We start from the raw sequence: 17,779 nt of genomic DNA on the forward strand, positions 1-17,779 counted from the left end.
ACCTGGAAAAACTACTCAAATTTTGTATTCTACTACAGTGGTTAATAAGATCATCTTCATATTTGAAGGACAGTACCATTATTGAGCTACAATGAAGAGGTCATTTGGGTTCTTGCTTTTTAAAAGTATTTAATTACTTGCCCAAAATTGGGCCTGTAGAAGATTACAAACATTAATTACTCTTAGGAAAAAAAATGACAGGGCCTGGAGAGAATAAAGTCCGTACAATGATTCTATTTCATGAAAGGATAAGAATGAACAATCACATTTAAATATCCAGAGAGGCTCAGTAAGTGACCTGCTTATGCTAGGGCTCTCTCAGTTCCCACACTTTCATGAATTCATATCCCACTCAAACAAGAAAATGCCAGATGTAACAAAAAATTCAGTGCTTATGACAAGTATTCCACAACACTACAGGCTAGAAATATAGCAATGCAAATGAGAAATGTTATAAGTTAAAATTATCCTTTCTGTTCATTTCTTGTTCCTTCTGGCTATTCCTTGTCCCTGTGGCTGCTCCCCAAACCGTAGGGCTGTCCCTGATCTCGCTTGCTGTCCCCCCAGAAAAAAATACCTTGAAATAATACCTTTTAACAAATGCCAGTATGAAGGAAAAAAAGAAATGTTTCTCCTGCAATTTCCCCCATAAGCAGTTGTGCTGTGTCAAGAAAAACACTTACTACCCCAAACAACTTTATCCAAATGCTATGAAGAAAATCTGATGCTAATTTTGCTATACGTCACTCTTCCAAAGCGATCAAAATTTTCTCTTTTTATTTCACATTTATTGGATGGATGTAGAGTTTAGGGTGACGAGTTTTAAAAACTGTTTTAGCATCATCTGGTCTGTCATTCTGCGAAAGTCTCTAGGTATCAATAGCTAAAGGGACATTTACTCATGTTCACATCTTTTCAGCACTGCTATTGGCAAGTTATGTTCCAAGAAACTGGCCCACCAGAGACTGACTACTCAGTGACTGCATACTGGTTACGAACATGAAAATAAGGAATAGGTAATCACGGGGTAGAGAATGGCCTTGGAGCCTTGCTTACATCAGATCAAGAGAATGACTCATAATTCTCTAAGTGGCCTTAGTCAAGCTCTGCTCCTAAAAAAATATCTGCTCCTACTTAGCAGGATGCCAACTGGCATTTCCCTTCAATGTTAATAACTGAGGTTCCATTAGTAAAGAATATATATAATTGTTTCTGAAAGTAAGTAGACAGCTATTGTCAACTATCTCAGACAATCTCTTTTTCCTTTACATTCGGTTTAGCACTTCTCAAAGCTGTAGCTACCAAAATTATCATAAGGGTTTGATAATAAAGAATCACAACCACATGTGGCCATAAAACAAGGACGAACTGGATGTTTGCATATTAAGACATTTTTTCCCACTGGTCATTTTAATATATCAAAATCACTTAATACTTAGCTGTAGTTGGTTGGTAAACAAAGTTGTAAAATAAAGGTAAGTAGTAAATTAACTCAGGTTCTGAGGACAGCTAAAACATTTGTTGACTACTCCTGAAAACATTATTTTTAGATATTGTCATCAATGACCAATTACATTTTTTACTACATAAAAAATTCTTTAAATTATAGGAGTAAATATGCTTATTATAAAAATGCAAGCAATACAGAAGTTTAAAAACAAAGTCTTCTCCTCTCTTTTTCTATCTGTATCCAGTATGTTCATACAGTACTTCCAGACTTTTGTCTACCAAAAGCCTATTTTTTTACTTAAATATCTATTTCACATCAAACACTGAGCTTAGAAATGGAAACCTGAAACAAATACTAAGTTACTCTGACACTTCAAAAGCACAGAACATACACATACACAAAACACACACACAAAGCTATCTGCATTTTCCGCAATTTTAAGTACTAAGGTAGCTGGCAATGAGATTAGACTTAAAAAATTCAAGGACTCCATCTCAAAAAGTTCCAAAGTGTTTGAACTGCTAGCACCAAAAGGTTTTGGGCTGGAAGCCAGGGGGAAAACCATTAAGTGGATGAAACAGTACCTGCTGAAAGGAATCCTCAAACAATGTTTTTCTTGTCACTGTAATCTTTATGTGCTGTGGCATGGCCAGTTGCTGAAATATAAGAATGTCTTAAGTCAACTCTCACCATTAAAATGGCCTATCAAAAAACCAAAAGGGTAAAATTTTACTTACTTTTTTGCTTACAGTAACAAGCAGACTATGAATATGAACTTTTATTTAATAATGTTTAACCATGCATTTGTGAGTATTCATGCTAATTATAGATCATCTGATACATGAGAAACAGAAGAAAGCAAGATGTCGTATGCACAGTGATTACTTAATGAGTCAAACAAATCTTTACTTAAATTTTCTAAAAGCTAATTCAAATTCTTTTTGCTTGCACAGGCCCAGTACAAGAGTTTGAAGTTTAAAAATGTTCATCATAGTAACACTTTGACTAGTACATTAATTTTATTTAGACCCCATAAAGAAATCATTAATTCAGTAAACATTTATAATACATCAGAAATAATTGATCACATCTGTTAAACATACTCTGAATATAACCATATATATGTACTAATGTATCTATCAAAGTGATACATATGTACGGATCTATCAACGTCATTTATATCAAATGCTAGATATGAAAGGAGCTGGTTATAATTTACATATCAGAAATGTTTTAACTCATTTGTTTTAAGATTTCTTCAATCTGAAAATAATGAGTACTGGAATGAGTAGCAATGTTTCCTTATTCAAATGGTTTCAAATTTATTCTTCCAGACAAGAGAAGCCATAAATTATCTAAGGGATAAATCTATTTCTTTGACCTAAAAATAGGAGAAAAATTCCAATGCTTCCATTTTACCTCTTTTTCTACAGGTTAATTATTTTCACAATCACTGACTGTGTAAGCAACATAATAAAAGGAGTACAGAAATACAGTCCCAATACTAACCTGACACCAGAACCGGAAATACTGAACCTTTGCCTTGAAGTCCCGTACATAGGCTATCTGGGGTCCATTGTCTCTGAGGAAGAATGTTAATATGACATATATAGTTTCTTGTAAGATAAAATATTGAAGGAAAGCACAATACCACACTCCCTAAGAACTCAGTAGTCAAATACAAAAATGCCCTAGTACAGCATACTCCTAACACCATCTTTAAAATAAAAAACAAAAGTCCCATGACTATTTTTAAGTAAGAAACAGAAATAAACTTTGATCTTTTTAAAGCCCCTGTTGTGAGATTCTCTCTTATATACAGCCAAATATAACAGGACTAGGTAAAGGAGGTTCTGTCTGAGAACGGTGTCCATTCCTAAATCCATTCTCTCCTTTGACCTTAACAGAGTCTTGAGATTTACTTGGGCAGACTACATTTCCCAGTTTTTCTCCTTTTTTCTCTCAAGTTTACTAGGGTTTACCAATATTATTAAATTTTTGAAGACCCAACTTGTAGCTTTGATTTTTCTGTTCTCTCATTTCCATTTCATTGATTTCTGCTTTTATGCATATTTTGTATTTAATTAACTTTTCTATTTCTAGCTTCTTAAGGTGGAAGCAGTGATCAATGATTTTACACCCTATTTTCTAATCTAGTCCTCTAAAGCAATTAAGTCTTCCTCCAAGACTACTTTTGTTAAATCCCACAAATTGTGATGTTTTGCTTTTATTATCATAAAGTAAAAAAAATTTCCTTATTCTAGTGAGCCAGTTCTTTGAGCCATGGATTATTCAGTAGTGTGCTATTTAAGTCCCACTGGACTATTTTTTAATGATGGAGAGAAATATACTTCTGTTTCATACAAGCCTCTATTGTTTTGGGGTTTTCTGCTATATGTGCCCAAACTTAATTGTAACTAAGATTAATGATACAACAGTATCTGTTTGTAATTTATTACATATCTAATTTCATTAATACCTAATTGGCCTGAATTCCTAGTTTGTTTGAAACATGAAAGTTTAGTTTTATATTTTCTGCATATTAAAAAAAAGTAACGACGGGCTTCCCTGGTGGCGCAGTGGTTGAGAGTCCGCCTGCCGATGCAGGGGACACTGGTTCGTGCCCCGGTCTGGGAAGATCCCGCATGCCGCGGAGCGGCTAGGCCCATGAGCCATGACCGCTGAGCCTGCGCTCCGCAACGGGAGAGGCCACAACAGTGAGAGGCCCACGTACCACCAAAAAAAAAAAAAAAAAGAAAAAAAAAAATAACGAGAGGTCAGCAATGTCCTGAAATTAAAGCCAGACAAAGGTGCTACATGAAAACAAAACTGCATTGTACAACTGAAACAATACTGTATGTCGAGTACAACTTAATTAAAATAAAAAAATTAAAAAGTATGTTTATAATGTGCTTAACAAAATTAAAAAGAGAAAAACTACAGACCAATCTCTCTTATGAACATAGATGCAAGAATCCTAAAAAAAAATACTAGTAAATTCAATTCAGGAGTATATTAAAAGGATTAACATTTTAATCCTTTTGACCAAGTGGAATTTATCTCTGGAATGCAAGGATGATTTAACATATGAAAAGTCAACGCAGTACACCACACATTAATAAGGGGAAAAAAACCACACAATCATCTCAAATGATGCAAAAAAGCATTCAACAAAATTCAATATCCTTTTATGATAAAAAAACATTCAACAAACTAGAAGGAAACCAACTCAACATAATAAGAGCTATATATGAAAATCCCACAGCTCACATCACATTCAATGGTGGAAGAATGAAAGCTTTCCCTCTAAGATCTGGAACAAGGCAAGGTTGCCTGCTTTCATCACTTCTATTCAACACAGTATGGGAAGTTCTAGCCAGAGCAATTAGGCAAGAAAAAGACAAGGCATTCAAATTGGAAAGGAAGAAGAAAACATTTCTGTTTGAAGATGATATGATCTTATATATAAAAAACCCTAAAGACTCCAGACGAAAAAACCTGTTAGCACTAAGTAAATTCAACAAAGTAGAACACAAAACATACAAAAATCAGTTGTATTCCTATATACTAACAATCAACAATCTGAAAAGGAAATTTTACAAAACAATTCCGTTTACAAATAGCATCAAAAACAGTAAAACACTTAGGAATCAATTTAACCAACAGGGTAAAAGACTTGCACAATGAAAACTATAGAACATTGCTGGAAGAAAATAAAGAGGACAAATAAATGTAAAGACAGCTTATGTTCATGGATTAGAAGACTTAATATTGTTAAGATGTCAACACTAACCAAAGAAAACTTCAATGCAATCCTTATCAAAATCCCAATGTCTTTGTTTGTTTTTTTTTTTGCAGAAATAGAAAAACCCATACTAAAGTTCATATGGAATCTCAAAAGGACCCTGAAAAGCCAAAACAATCTCAAAAAAGAACAAAGTTGGAGGACTCACATTTCCTGATTTCAAAATTTAGTAAAAGCTACAGCAGTCAAAACAGTGTGGTGCTGGAATAAACACAGACATACAGAAAAATAGAACAGAAAGGCCAGGAATCAACCTTCACATATATGGTCAAATAGTTTTTGACAAGGGTGCCAAGACCACTAAACAAAATGGTGCTGGCAAAACTGGATATCCACTTGCAAAAGAGTGGAGTTGAACCCTTACTAAAACCATTTACAAAAATTAACTGAAAATGAATCCAAGGTCTAAATGTAAGAGCTAAAGCTATGAAATGCTTAGGAAATACACAGAATGGGAGAAAGTATTTGCAAATGACATATGTGATAGGGATTAATATCCAGAATATACAGAGAACTTCTAAAGCTCAACAAAAAACAACCTGATTCAAAACTGGGCAAAGAACTGAAACAGACATTTGTTCTAAGATACAAAAAATGGTCAGTAAGCACATGAAAAGATGCTTAACATCATGAATCATTAGAGAAATACAAACCACAATGAGATACCATTTCATACTAATTAGGATGGCATTACACACATCCAAACACACACACACACAGAGTACCAACTGTTGGCATGGATGTGGAAAAACTGGAACCCATGTGCTCTATCAGTGAGAACGTAAAACGGTACATTCGCTGTGGAAAACAGTATGGCAACATCACAAAAAAACCCACAGAATTGTCATTTGATTCAACAATTCTAATTATGAATATATATGCAAAAGAACTGAAAGCAAGAACTTGAACAGATATTTGTACCCTCATGTTCACAGCATCATTCACAATAGCTGAAAGGTGGAAACAACTCAAATGTCCATGAACCACATGTATACACAAAATGTGGTAATACATAAAATGCAATATTATTCAGTCTTAAAAAGAAATGAGGGCTTCCCTGGCGGCGCAGTGGTTGAGAGTCCGCCTGCCGATGCAGGGGACACGGGTTCGTGCCCTGGTCCGGGAAGATCCCGCATGCCGCGGAGCGGCTAGGCCCGTGAGCCATGGCCGCTGAGCCTGCACGTCCGGAGCCTGTGCTCCGCAGCGGGAGAGGCCACAACAGTGAGAGGCCTGCGTACCGCCAAAAAAAAAACAAAAAAAGAAATGAAATTCTGATACAAGCTAAAACATGGATGAGCCTTGGAAACATGATGCTAAGTGAAATTAGCCAGTCACAAAGGACAAACATTGTATGATTAGTCAAATTCAGAAACAGAAGGTAGAACAGTACTTATCAGGGACTGGGGGAGAAGGGAGACTGGAGAGTTACAGTTTACTGGGTACAGAGTTTCAGTATAGGATAATAAAAAAGTGTTAGAGATGGATCGTGGTGATGGTTGCACAGCAATAAGTGTACTTAACACCACTAAGATATAAACCTAAAATGGTCAACTTTGTTATGTCTATTTGACCATAATTTAAAAAATAAAAAACCCTAAACAAAACATATTAAGCAAATCAACGAAACACAGTTACTTTTCAAAAATGGAAAAGAAAAAGTAATGGGAGTTTTCAAGTTAAAAGGTGATAGAAATGAAAGAAAGTAGGTATCAGAAATCAGGGATTAATTGGTGAGCAGTACTGTACTGATAATTTCTAAACACTCTCATTTAATGCTGTGAATAGATGATAACAAATATGGAAAGTCTCTAGGAGAAAATATTTAAGAAGCTAGTGGAAATACAAAACATTTAGTGATCAGAGACCTACAGGCAAGCCACCTCAAGAAATAGCACTCTTTGGTAATTGAGATCTTTATATAAAAATCTTAGGAATCAGTTTTACTTTTAATCAAAACATTTAGAAAACTTACAAGGCAGATTTTCCAGTGCGGGGATCTATATAGGTGGTTGTTCTTCTATTGTGGTCCACAAAATATGGAATTCCATCTACTGTGAACCTCATTTCCCAGCCTTCAGGTAAGGGCTTTTCATTTAATTGACTATATAAAACACAGAAACATATATAAACAAAAAGTGTTAAAGAGTTCCTTGTTTGCCAAGTACAGAAACTAAAAATACCCATAAAGGCGGTAGAAATCTTCTAGAAAACCATTTAGTCCAGTATTTTCCACCTGTTTACTAAAATCCTACAAGCATGTTAAACATGTCAACAGGCCCGTCAACCATCAGTCATTCATCTCTCTTTTAAACTTTCGTAACAGCAGTCTAACTGGTTTTGCTGCCTCTAGTCTCACTCTGGTCCTGTACTCATATTTCACGTTGCTGACAGAGTACTAAAACGGAGATCTGAACAAATTCTTTCTCTTCTAAAAGTGATATCACTATTCACCACTAACCAATTATAAGACATAAACTCCTCCATTTGGCCCTCACTCTGTCTCGATACTCTGCCCTCTATGTTTCCTTTCAGTTTTACCTCTGCACTCTACCTCCAACTCCCTTCCACGAACCCTGTGTAGTGTACACCTACTCACCATTTCCCTAAACAAGACATGGTCTGTCAAACCTCCAAGTGAAGCCCTTCCCCTTGGCCAGAATCTCTATTATTCCTATTAAGGCAACTCAAATGTTCTTAATGGAGTATTCCTACCCACTTCCTTAATACCTATCTTTAGACCTTGCTTAATCTGTCTAAACTTCAGTGTTCTAAGTTTCATCCATATTTTCCAGTTCATTTTTCTCTATTCTACAGTTTCATTTTTCTCATCTGGTGGGTTTGGTGAGAAGGCAAAGCAATGGAAATGTTCAAGTTCACAACAGAAAGGAAGAAAAGGAGGGGTTAGAGGCATTTAATCTCACTGTTTTAGAGAGCCACTACTGCTGACAGGAGTGTCACTTTCCTCAAGTGTACTTCAGAAGAACAAAAGGCTTAGAACGATTGCCTAGAACAGTACTTTGTGAACTATGTCAAAAAGTTAAGATCATTTAACTATATTTACAGAACTAAATACAAATGTCAGACAAAAAAGACTACTAAAAATTTAAGAAGATAACACTTCTCATTTGTTGTAATCATATTTGCAAGATGGGCTCAGTAACAAGTTGTTTTCTTGAAAACAAATTGGATAGAACTGGGTCGTTTGTATTATTTATAAAAATATGATTCTAACTTTAGCTCTGAAACTTTAAATATGATTCTAACTTTAGCTCTGAAACTTTAAAGCAAATTACAGGAAGGTGACATGGTCTATTCTATCCTTAGTGACAGAATTTTAAAGAGAAATTAGAAATGTTACCTATGAAATTCTTAATTATTCCTTTTTAAGAAATTGAAAATATTTAAGTTAAATACCATAACTCCATAAAATGTTGTGATTTGCTGGTACCCAGAAATAGATTTTAAATTTAAAGCACACCTTTAAAATAGAGGTTCTTAAAACCCTGACCTATGGTAGTTGTGAAGATTTAATCACGCCCAAATAGAGGTCAGACCTCTGCCCTCAGCTACTGGGAGATGATCTCTAGGCCTCTGGAATGTCCTGCCTGTCAAGTGTATCTCTGTTTGCTTAGGGGCTTCGAACACCAGACCGTCAATCATGTGATTTATGAGGGAGGCTTTGGAATATGCCATATCAGCTCTAACCTCTGGAGTAACTAGACACTATAGGTATTAGCCCAAACTGTGGGGAAGAGCTGGAAACTAAAGGTTAGCTATGCAGGCAGTACATGATGGAGCCCCAATAAAAACTCTGGATACTAGAGACTAGGGTGAGATTCCCTGGTTGGCAATACTCAACACATACTGTTCCACATCAATTCTGGGCATTTGGAACCCTCTCACATTCTGCCCTATACATCTCTTCCTTCTGTTGGTTCTAGTTTGTATCCTTTCCCTGTAATAAAGGAGGCTGTGAGTATAAGAGGTTTCAGAGAGTTCTAGTCTCTCTAGTGAGTTATTGAACCTGAAAGTGGTTGGGTAGACACCCTAAATTTGTAGTCAGTCAGTCTGAAGTGAGAGTAGTCTTGGAGACCTCCCAGCTTGTGCCTGATGTCTTAAGTGAGGTCAATTTTGTGGGGACTGTGCCTTCTGACTATATAGCTTACCAAATTCCCTGCAGAATGGAACCCTCTGGAAATCTGATAAACACACAGCATTACATATTGTTATGGGCTGAATTGTGTCAACCCACAAATTCTTCTGCTGAAATCCTAACCCTCAGTACCTCAGAATGCGACCTTATTTGGAAACAGGGTTATTAAAGATGTAATTAGATGAGATCATGCTGGAATAAGGTGGGCCACTAATCCAATATGATCGATGTCCTTATTAAAGGGGGAAATTTGGACCTTGAGACATGCATACAGGAAGAATGCCACTGGAGTTACGCTGCACAAGCCAAGGAACTATCAAAGACAGAAGAGAGACCTGGAACACATCCTTTCCTAGTGCCTTCATAGGGAGCACAGCTCTGCTGACACCTTGACCTTGAACTTCTATCTAGCTTCCTAAAATATGTATAAGACAAGTTTCTGTTGTTTAAGTCACTCAGTTTGTGGTACTTTGTTAAAGCAGCTCTAGCAAACTAATACATACACTATCACATAATGTTATAAAGAAAAACAATTACATATACATAATAAATATTAAAAAGATAAACTTGTAATAAATAATATATCTCTTTAGTGGCTTATTAACTAGCAAGTTCTTGTAATGATGTGTGTAAACAATATTTTGAGATATCTGCAACAACTGCAGAAAGATATTAAAAACCTGTGATTTCTACTGGTGGCAAAGTCCTAGGCATTGTTAGTTCTAATATTATGGTTGTGGCCTACAATCATAATGGAAAGAACACTCAGTTTCAGGTAAAGGTTACTGAAAATGAATATGTATTTTTCCCCTCTAAGTCACATACTCCCTGAATTCTATCCAGAGATGTCAGGTTGCAAAACCCCACTTTAGAATTAGTAATCTGGTCTTACTAACAACAAACAGGTATTTTTTGGGGGAAAACACACACACACACACACACACACACACACACACACACACACACACACACACACACACACACACACACACACACACACACACACACACACACACACACACACACACACACACACACACACACACACACACACACACACACATTCATATATACCAGTGAGGTATTTTTCCCCCCTGTACTCTCAAGAAACCCACATTCATTATATGGAAGTAATAGTGTAATTTTTTCTCTTAAGTATATGGGTAATTAAGGTCTTTGGGGAAAGAATATGTAGGTTTGATATTTTTCATAACTGAGTTGGAAATAGGGTACAATCTTTAAGAAGTTATCTATACACTAATAACTGCAAGTTCTTACCCTTGATTTCTGGGGTCTTCCCATTGTGTAATACGAGTATTGTGGTTGACAAAATATACTCTACCATTGCTGTCCGTTCTCTTCTCTTTAAAACAAATGAAAAAAGGCAAAGCATTAGAGTTGGCATAGTCTTCTTCCTCAAATTAAAATAAGATGAGCTGATTTTGCCCATTTCTCACTGCTGTTGATTTTGTAGTTTTTAAATCACAACTTTAAAGGTTTAATTTATTCTCTCATTATTAAATCCACATACTTACTCAAGTTATAAAATATCATTTTATCCTAAAACAGGGGTCCCCAACCCCTGGGTCCTCGGCCTGTTAGGAAGAGGTGAGCAGAGGGTGAGCAAGCGAAGCTTCGTCTGCTGCTCCCCACTGCTTGCTGGCTCGCATGACCACATGAACCATTCCCCATCACCACCACCCCTGCCCCCACCTTGGAAAAACTGTCTTCCACAAAACCGGTCCCTGGTGCTGTCCTAGAAACTAAATAGACATAATTCACAATGTCCTGCCCGTAGGACCTTTCTGTTCAATCCAACCAGCAGCAAGAATAATTAACTGTTTTAACTCTGCATATATGACCTCATTTTAACCTTAAAAGTCCCACAGAGTAGGTAGTTTTCGTTTATTTTGAAGATATGGTAACTCAGATCTGCCCCAAATTTCAGAATTAAGTAGCAGCTAGAGGATGGAAACTGACGTCTGCATTCAGAGATTTTTTTTCATATCACACCATCTCAATTCTTAAAATACAATGGGGGGATATAACTTAATTGTTTCTTTGCTATATGCTAGGCATTATTCAACTAGAAAAGACAGTTTCAAAATATATCCTGTTTCTTAATACAACCAGTTTCCAAATCCTAAATATCTATAGTAACTTTTTACACAAGGGTTGGGCACAAGGGCTCGGCTCTTTAATTTACTGTATCTGAAGCAGCTGCTTGTTTACCCACCTGCCTCTTGCTTTAGAATTCTCCTTGTTTTCTTATACCCATTCTACACAATTTGCCCCGCTTCTTTGAGATTTCTCATTAAGGTTTACAAGATGTGTGGATATTATTTTCTCTTTTAATAACCAAATTAGGTTTGAAATTTTAATATTAATACTAGTTCTGTTGTTTTGAACTATTGACTTCTTTGATCCATTACAAATTAATTCTTCAAAAGAACGGTCTCTTCCAGTGTCTGAATCTTTTAAATTTGGCCAAAATGTCTAAAAATGAAAACTGAAGTATTCAATAGTATGAAATGGATTCCCACATTTTACAAAGCATGGTTATCTTAAAATTAGCAATTTTCAAAAAAAAAAAATTTAAGCTTAACTCCATGGTGATAAAGCCAATTTTTATTTCCTATGGTTTGAACGTTCATATGTTTTTCAAACAACATTTATTTAGATCCTTTGGATCTTTCTTTAAGCAAGATATTGCAGAATGAGTATTAGGCCAAATTATATAGCCTCGTAAAGTTAGTGTTTGGTAACTTTTAACTTATCTTCAGGACTGACTCCATGATCGCAAGTAGCAGTGATGATACTGGGGCAGGGGGTCGGGGTTGGGGTGGAGGTGGCACAGAAGGGATATATTGGTATCATGAATCTGCTCCTGACATCTCAGGTAGTTTCTATATCAGCTGACCTAAAATGGAAATAGAACTTCTAGAGTGTATTACATACAGAAAATGGACTCTGCATCTTCTGCCACAACCTGAATAATAAAAATGGCTTTGCCGGTCATGGAACCTTGAGTGTGGAAACATGTAACCAACTTTAAGAGCTGTCTCTGAGGCAAAAAGAAGCACCCACAGTGCTACACAGTTGTAGCTACATAATAACAAAATAAGTTAATGTTCTTGGCAGTCAAATTTAAATTTTTAAATACACTTACAGAATTAATAAATTTCTTGTGTACAAGTAATTTTTATGTAACTTTTATAATCTAAAATTAATATCCTAAGTGCATAGTTGAGCGTATATTCACCTTTTAACTGCCACGTAAGTTCAGATTTCAGGGCCAGATATTCTCTCTTCAAAAAGCTAACATGAACAGAGTCACTGCCTGGGTTCTCCAAGGGTTCTGAAGTCTGAGCACCCTGCCAACCATATCAGAGCTGATGAGGTCAGTTAGCTGACCTCAGCTAAGAACACCCTCTTCTTACCCATGGTCAGTGTTTACTGAATGGTGGCATGAAGCTAGGGATGGCATGGAGCTATTCCTTTTTCCTTTCCTTCCAGATGAACAGATTTAAGGCTTTGGTGTAATTTTGCCTTATTCCTGAACTTGTTTTGTGTGCTTTGGTTTTATCATTTTTAAATGTCTTTTTTTTAAAAAAAAAATTTATTTATTTAGACTGCACTGGGTCTTAGTTGTGGCACACAGGATCTTCATTGCAGCGTGCAGGCTCTTTAGCTGTGGCATGCAGACTTCTTAGTTACGGCATACAAACTCTCAGCTGCGGCATGCATGTGGGATCTAGTTTCCTGACCAGGGATCGAACCCCAGCACCCTGCACTGAGAGCACAGAGTCTTACCCACTGGACCACCAAGAAGTCCCTCATTTTTAACTTTTAACTAAGCAGATTTTCTTTTCAGTGAAAAACATATGTTTGACATTTTAAATATTTAGTTTGTGCACTTAGATTATAGCTCACACACTTTGTAGTTGTGATTTTACTAGGTAGGCTTTCTAAATAAAAGCTTAGAAACATTTTTAAAACAAAAAACCAACAAAACAAAAAAAAGCTAACATGAGGTAAGATAAAGTTAATAGAAAACTTATTTCTATGTTTGTTCTAAGTATATAGTACTGATAAAAGCATTTCTTGGAAGAGGCTGTGAAAAACAAAATTTCAAAGGTGATGCGCTTGCAAACTGAAGGCTCACCTGCTTAGTGAGAAGTACTGTGACTACAGAGCTGATTTCTTACTTCGTTCAAAAAATCACATGGTAAACAACTCCTAAATAACTGAACACCAAGCCTGAATGCACATCAAACCACTTCCTGACTTGATGAATAAAACACTGAAAAACAGAAACTTCTTGTTGTTCTATGTATTCTTTCATAGCAACTCTGAAAATGAGAAAATAGCTTTATACTTGATGGGTAAACCCTCTACACAAAGCCCTATTAGACATATTGTTGAACCAAAAGCATTCTTTGTTCTCCAGCCTCTATAGTTTGCATGTGTTAAAAATTCTTCACTGTCAGCTTGTAAGGTGGTAATGTCTAGTCCTAGCATACATAAGTCTGAAAGGGTGAAGAAGCTGGATACATGGTGTCACAAAAATAATGCTAACAACTTTAGAACATCAACACAGGCTGTAAACTGGGATTTTATTTCCTGGATCAATGCTGAGGGTCTACTGGGTGGTTCTCATTTGTGATAGTACCAGTGCTGTCACTGGCTCAACAAATAATGCATATGCCCCAAAGGCAGAGAATCATAAAGCAGTAATCAGTCTAAATAATAGGATGATCGTGAACTCATTTAAGAAGGGGGAGGGGCTGCACTTCAACTTCAGGAGTATGAAACCTAAAAATAAGCAGAATGTAAAATAACCAAGGCAAAATTCTGGTAACATACATAAGCTGGAACTGGGCCTCTAGAGGCAGTATTTTATGGAGGTGTTGTTGGCTAAAGTAAAAATGAGAAATACTGATGTTGAGGATAATAATAAATACAGAAGACAAGGACCAGATTTGCAAGAAAAGCTTTACAAATAAAGGCAACATAGCCTGCAATTCATGCTTCTTTGAGCGAGAAACAATTTTTTGTAACAGCTGCCCTGGAGAAGGAGCAAAATAGTTTGTGTTTCTAACAAAAGCCAATCAGGTCATGGTTTTTCTGCACTAAAATTAAGAGGATGAATACACGACCTACAGGTATATCGTTTCTCCTCTGTAACACAAACATAAAACAACTCTAGAAATAAAGCTGAGAAGACCATCCATGTCTGGGAATGCAACCAAGCAGGTCTAGTTCAATATGCCTCAAAAGAACAACATCCCTTCTTCTGAAGTACTTCATACCAATAATAAACTGTCCATTACAAGGCTCCCACAGATCCAAAAGACTCCTTACTAAACTACCAGACACTGGTAAAGACAGAAATTCACAACTTTCATATGCCTTCCCTTTGCTACAAGCTAGTGACAATAACAGTTATAACTATGAACTATTATATCTTTCTACTTCTTTGACTCCTAGGAATGCTAGGGATAAATATCTTTAAGGGCAATGGGGTAACTGAAAAGCAGGCTTACATAGCCAGTATCATTTATTGCCCAGATTCATGTGACACTGACATCAATTTTTTCCCCTCCATTCCTAAATAAAGTAACGCTAGAGCAATCTATCTGAGAAACTGATGTTTCCCAACAAGACTATCTAGAAATATCACTTTCTGAAATATCTGCAGCTCCTGAAGATAAAACTTCAACTGGTTCCATAAATGGCTTTACTTTGCTGTTTTGCACTTTCTATATTCTCTTTCTCTTCCGTGCAAAACTGTTTCTATATTGCCGTGTTTACTCTGGAAACTCGCTACAGCTCTATGACTTATATAATGGATATAAAATAATCTGGTAGGGCAGGCTCATCTTAAAGTCTATAAAAAGTTTTAATAACTAAGATACTTGATAACAGAGCATGCTCATGCAGGACACAGTCACCACCCCAATATGTTCCCCCTTCTACTGTTCTTTCAGATAACATCAACTCAATCAACCTCTGAACTGTGTTTTCGAAGCACCAATATGATCAAAATATCTTTAAAGCTTTTTATTTTGAAATAAGTATTACAGCATACTGCAAAAATCGTTCAAAGAATCTCATATACCCCCTTCAACCAGTTTCCTCCAATGGTGACATTTTATGTAGCTATAGCACAATATCAAAATCAGAAAATTGACACTGGTACATTACTGCTGACTACGAACTTTATTCAATTTTCACTCATTTTTAAAGTTTGAATTCATTTATGTAAACATACAGTTCTATGCACTTTTATTTCATGTACAGATTTGTGTAATCACCACCACGGTCAAGATATAGAACTGTTCCACCACTACATAAGAACCACTTACGTTACCTCCTATGTTTGTAACCACCTACCAGTGGCTCTGTCTCCTGGCAACTACTAATCTATTTCTCATCTCTATAGTTTTGTCATTTCAAGAATGTTATATAAATTGAATAACACAGTATACAATATTTTGAAATGGATTTTTTTCACTAAGCATAATGCCCTTGAGGTCCATCCAGACTTTCATGTGTATCATAATCCATTTCTTCTCATGCTGAGTGGGCAAAATATTTTTATATTTTAGAAGAGTAACTTAGAACTTTTGGGAAATCAAATGCCTATTTGGCACTCTGAATTAAACCAGCACACCCCAAAAGCTTTCCAGATATTCACTCAAGCAAGCGCAGAGTATATCATCCATCCATAAATACCTAATTGTTAAAATAACTGAATTCAATTTAAAAATCCATGTGACTTACCCCATCCAGGTGGCAGGGGACCCAGGGGATCAAATTCTTTATTTTGTGATGTAGCAAACAAGTCTTGATTCTAAAAAGAACAACCCCCAAAATGGTGAAATAATGAACAACTTAAAACAGATAACTTGAGAGCAGGCTTATGAATTCTGATATGCCTTTCCCTGGCCATGTGCAACATAACATACTCTTACAGAGTTCACATCTTAGAGAAGTATGACAAGGTCAAGAATAAAAGCCAATGTACTCTCATGAAGAAAAAAACTTTGTCAACATTATTTAACATTTGAAACTATTTGAAATTCAAATATTACAAGTAATTTTACACCCAAATGACCATTTTTTCCCCTTCTTTAGCTCCAAATCAGTAAATTAGAGAAATACATAAATCTCCCAAGAGTTACTTATAAATAACAGTACTCAGAGTCATCAGCTGGCTAAGAAAAATTTTGTATTTATAACTCAAAAATAGAGGATCATATACAGGACATGGTATATACAAAGAATTGTGAGAAGAGAGTTGGGGGAGCAGGAAGAACAGGCTGTCAGATGAGTAAAAGAAAAGAATTCCAGTTGGAAGGAGATGACAAGCCTAGAACTGTATAGAAGATTTCTTAAATTTGTTTGAAATTATCACATTGGTGGAGAGAGGTTTGGTTAGATAAAAGGAAAGTAGGAGTCAACCACTGGAAAAAGAGAAGCAGAAGTCATACTGAGTGTGTAGTGTGAAGGGTTAATGACTGTGTTTTAGTTTAAATGTATAATGAAGTGGGGGATACTTTGTGGTCTTTCAGTAAGATGTGGTTAAGCCCTTACTCCTTTAAGTAAGATAAGGCAAATAAATAATAGACTAACTGCTTCAAAAAAAAATTATGGAAAAAGAACTCACAAGTAAAATAAGACAGTGCACCCCATATACCAGCAACGAGATTCAACAATTACCAAAACTACCACATTTCTTTATTTTTCTTCCATATTCTTTGCTGAAGCAAAAAAAAAAAGCAGTCATCATTTCACTCCTATGTATTTTAGTATGCCTTTCTAAAATTTGTGAACATTTTCTTATACAACCACAATATCATTATCATACCTAGCAAAGAATCTATGTTAATTTTATCATCTAATACACAATCCCTAATTAAATGTCTCTGGTTGCTTACTGGGTCAAATCAGAATCCAAACAAAGTCATCATACTGCATTTGGTTTAGTCTAAATTTATAGCAGTTTCCCCCACTGTTGGTCCTTTCCTGCCCAACCCCCGCCCCCATGTCAATGACTTATTACAGCAACTAGGTTAACTGACTGAAAAGCATATGAGATATATTCCATTTCTCATTTAAAAGCTCTTGGAAGACAGACCTGTCAAGCAGTGGCCTTGCTCCTCCTGACACACACAATAATGAAAACAGGGTAACCAAGGAGAAACACTACACAAGGTTTGAACCCTGGTTACAGAACAGGTCGGAGTAGTCTGGCATATGACAATCTGTTTTGATAATTTTCTAAGACCCAAGCCTATCCCACAGGCTCTCCCTGGACAGACAAGGTGGGGGGTACAGGCACAATGAAACCATGGGCCAGAGCCAT

The 17,779-nt window shown here is 36.1% G+C and overlaps 1 protein-coding gene across 2 annotated transcripts in view; it reads right to left on the reverse strand.

Annotated features, from left to right (window-relative positions):
* Positions 1-17,779, reverse strand: part of ITCH (itchy E3 ubiquitin protein ligase) — a 124,766-nt gene that overhangs the window by 23,809 nt on the left and 83,178 nt on the right. For both annotated transcript variants that reach the window (XM_060030945.1, XM_060030944.1), the window contains exons 12-16: positions 16,195-16,264; positions 10,687-10,771; positions 7,228-7,356; positions 2,960-3,032; positions 2,035-2,106 (exon numbers count right to left, since the gene is read on the reverse strand). In XM_060030945.1, the coding sequence (XP_059886928.1) occupies positions 2,035-2,106; positions 2,960-3,032; positions 7,228-7,356; positions 10,687-10,771; positions 16,195-16,264 (429 nt within the window). The remainder of the gene's footprint in view (positions 1-2,034; positions 2,107-2,959; positions 3,033-7,227; positions 7,357-10,686; positions 10,772-16,194; positions 16,265-17,779) is intronic.

Source organism: Delphinus delphis, chromosome 15 (genome assembly GCF_949987515.2).
Source record: "Delphinus delphis chromosome 15, mDelDel1.2, whole genome shotgun sequence".
Classification (NCBI taxonomy): domain Eukaryota; kingdom Metazoa; phylum Chordata; class Mammalia; order Artiodactyla; family Delphinidae; genus Delphinus; species Delphinus delphis.